Source organism: Helianthus annuus, chromosome 2 (assembly GCF_002127325.2).
Source record: "Helianthus annuus cultivar XRQ/B chromosome 2, HanXRQr2.0-SUNRISE, whole genome shotgun sequence".
Lineage (NCBI taxonomy): Eukaryota > Viridiplantae > Streptophyta > Magnoliopsida > Asterales > Asteraceae > Helianthus > Helianthus annuus.
This window is the reverse complement of record NC_035434.2, coordinates 105,474,761-105,477,913: the sequence shown is the minus strand read 5'-3', so window position 1 is coordinate 105,477,913 and position 3,153 is coordinate 105,474,761. Positions and strand designations below refer to the sequence as shown.

Sequence of the window (3,153 nt, the reverse complement as noted above, 5' to 3'; positions counted from 1 at the left end):
AATTTTGAAATGATTAAATGGTTCATTAATTTGAATCAAAATTTTGATTGTTACAAATACAAGTGATGCAGCAGAGCTTATTAACGTCAAAATCGTTTATCTTACAATTGGTAGAGATTTGTACAGGTTTGAGCCTGGATTCGATCTCAAGGCGATAGCTAATTCCAGACTGCGATCCCAGCTTGACGAAAGGGGCAGTCTGACGATGTTAGAGCCAGAGTTAGATCCTGGAACAACATTCAAGAAACAAAAATCTACTGATGCTGATAGAAGCAGTGGATGCAAAAGTGCTTAACGAATAAAAAGACCTGATAAAGTTTTTGGAGAGCCAGGTTGTAATCCATGAATAGTCAGGGTGAGAGGGTGAGATTCTGAAGATAAGAAGAAGATAGAGATTGAAAAGGATTTTTAAAATGTCAGATGATTTTGGAAAGAGTTTGAAGACTGATCAAGACTGAAGACTTGACATACTGAAGACTCGACACTGCAGACTCGTCGACATCCAAGGGGGAGTCTGTTGGTGCATATGTCTGTCGACTTCGTCTTGTATCGAGTCTTGTAACTAGTATGATAGATCAGGGCACGAAGATCGAGAAAAACGAGAATCATATGAGTTGCAGCCATTTCGCATGAAATGGAAAGTCCATTTCGCATGAAATGGAGATGTCCATTTCGTACGAAATGGGCAGATATCCATTTCGCACCAAATGGATTGCCTATAAATATGTGACCTGTCATTTCAATAAACAAGACAGTTAATGTGTATATCAGGCTGATTCAAAGTCAATACGTTAGTTTCCGCCTCTCGTATTGATCGAGAACTCTTCTGATCGACTCGTTTTGGTCTTGTAAACGATCCTACACTTTCACAAGTTCATTAGTGTCCAACCAGGATAACGTCTTTAGGTCCTAATGATTGATCCTGATGACGAGTGAAAAACTTTAGTGGTCGCTTGAACTTTCTTTCTTCTAGCATAGGCTTAAACCACTTTTTGCGCTCTTCTATTAACTCTTCCCTCGTCAACGTTCTCGGAATACCTTCATCACGAACTCTCTCTTCAACTCTCCTTCGAAGATCTTCTTCATTATGTTTTGAGAATAACTCGGTAAATGTTAGGAAATCTTCTGAATCTTTGCTTGAATAGTGAAATGGCTCGTCTTTATCTGATTCAGAGTCATCTTCCATGACAACATTATCAAAGTTATCAACTTCATCAACCATCTTAAATACATAGTCACCTTCAGGACTTGTCTTTCCAAGATCTTCTTCAAAATCGAATTTGAAATTTTCATCATCAACGCCCAACATCTCCATCATCTCTTCACGTGTGTAATTGTGGACAATCTCTCCGTCTTCAACATCGTGACAGATATATATAATCTTCAGAGTTTCTGTTGGAACAGAGTTTATAGGTTTAGCCTCTGTGAAGCTTCCAGCTGATTCATCGTGCGTAGCACCAGACCTTTTCTCCCCGTGAGGATTTACATCCATTCTTTCTTCATTCTGAGTGTCATCAAGATAATCAAGCACTTGATGAACACCCGAATATTTAACAACCATCATACCAGTATTATCTTGATCATCTTCATCATCACGATTGTCATCATTTGCATGATAGTTGTCAATATCATCAAAAATACTATCATCTTCTTCTTCATCCTCATCCTCTTTGTTTTCATCGTCATTTTTCTATTTGTTGAGACGTCGTTCTATTTCAGCAAGCCTTTTGATTTCTGCTTCACTATATTGAACTGTCACTGGCTCACCTATTAGTTCAAACAGAGAAATATCAGCAACATTATCGACTTTGCTTTTGAACTGTCACTATATTGAACTGTCACTGGCTCACTATATTGAAGATAAGTTGTATCCTCAGCGGCTTTCTTCCCTCTTTCAATCCTCTGAGCCTTAGCTCTTCAAATTCCAATCAGATCATATCCAGTGTCGATATTCAAACCAAGCTTATCTTCAATCATAGCATATAACTTTTCAAGCTGCTTTAATTTAATCTCCTTGTAGGCTTCATGGTCTTCCACCATCTTCTTAAGAATTTCTTTTTTTGCATTCAAAGAAGTGTTAGAAGAAGATAAATTTTCGTTAGTAGTTACTAAACCTTGAACAACTTCATTCACTACAACGTTGCTCGCTTCAAGATTGGTAACTCTTTCATTCAACACTAGCACTTCATTCTTTAACACGACATTTTCAGCATCAACATTTTTCAACTTATCATCAGAAGCTGCTTTTTCTTGTTCGAACTTTGAGAGTCTAGCTTCAACACTTTCGTCTGCAAAGAAATGAGTATCAGATAGATCATCCAATGTTGGTATCGGTCCTTAACCCAATGGAATATCACCAAAGGTTGCATTGAATTCAGCTTCATGATCAAATTTTCTTTGCATTGATGCTCTTTTAGTTGTCGATTCAGGTTCTAGGACACTTTGATGTTGTTGTGGTGGCGTGAGAAGAACTTCTTCACTATGAACTTGCATCGTTTGTAGAAAAGGAGACCTTGGCGATGTGAGAATAGGAATCTCAGTTGATTCAACTATAGGAGTCTCCACTGTAGAAGTCTCAACTCTTTCAGTTGTGCTTCGAATAGGTTCACCACCAATTGTTACCTTAACACCTCTGACTGAAACCTTTCTTGCTTTCTTTGCTTTAGGAGAATCACCACGCTGTGACTTCCTCTTCAGTCTACCTCTCCCTTTCTTTTTTCATCTTTTTAAGATCAATCGCCGAAGGCTCATACGAAGCATCATCATCACTACCTTTACGTTTCTTTGTTGCCGTATCTTTATTCTTGCGCCACTTTGCAATTGGATCTGCTGTTGTTGGAGCCATCTTTGTTATGGACATGTCACTTTCCGTTTCACTGCTATCAATATGAACAACACCTTCAACTCTAACATCACCACCAACATTCTAAGCTCTTTGAACATTTTCAACATTTTCTGTTCCACCAGCTGCCACCAAGTAGGGGTGTTCAAAAAACTCATGGCCCGTACCTCGTTCGAAACTCGCTCGAAAAATGCTCGAAGAAAGCTCGGCTCGAAATTGGCTCGGTTGTAAACGAGCCAGCTCGGCTCGGCTCAGTTTGTAAACGAGTCAAGCTCGAGCTTGGCCTAGCTCGGCTCGTGAGCTCGTGAGCT

General features: G+C 39.2%; 1 protein-coding gene across 1 annotated transcript; it reads right to left on the bottom strand.

Moving 5' to 3' along the window:
• Positions 1–877: 877 nt before the first annotated feature.
• On the bottom strand, positions 878–2,845 carry LOC110893642 (nucleoprotein TPR-like). Its single transcript, XM_022140728.1, has 5 exons — positions 2,703–2,845; positions 2,358–2,593; positions 1,959–2,288; positions 1,760–1,767; positions 878–1,690 (listed from the first exon to the last, which is right to left on the bottom strand). Exons 1-5 carry the CDS (start codon positions 2,843–2,845, stop codon positions 878–880), a joined length of 1,530 nt encoding a protein of 509 aa, XP_021996420.1.
• Positions 2,846–3,153: the final 308 nt, after the last annotated feature.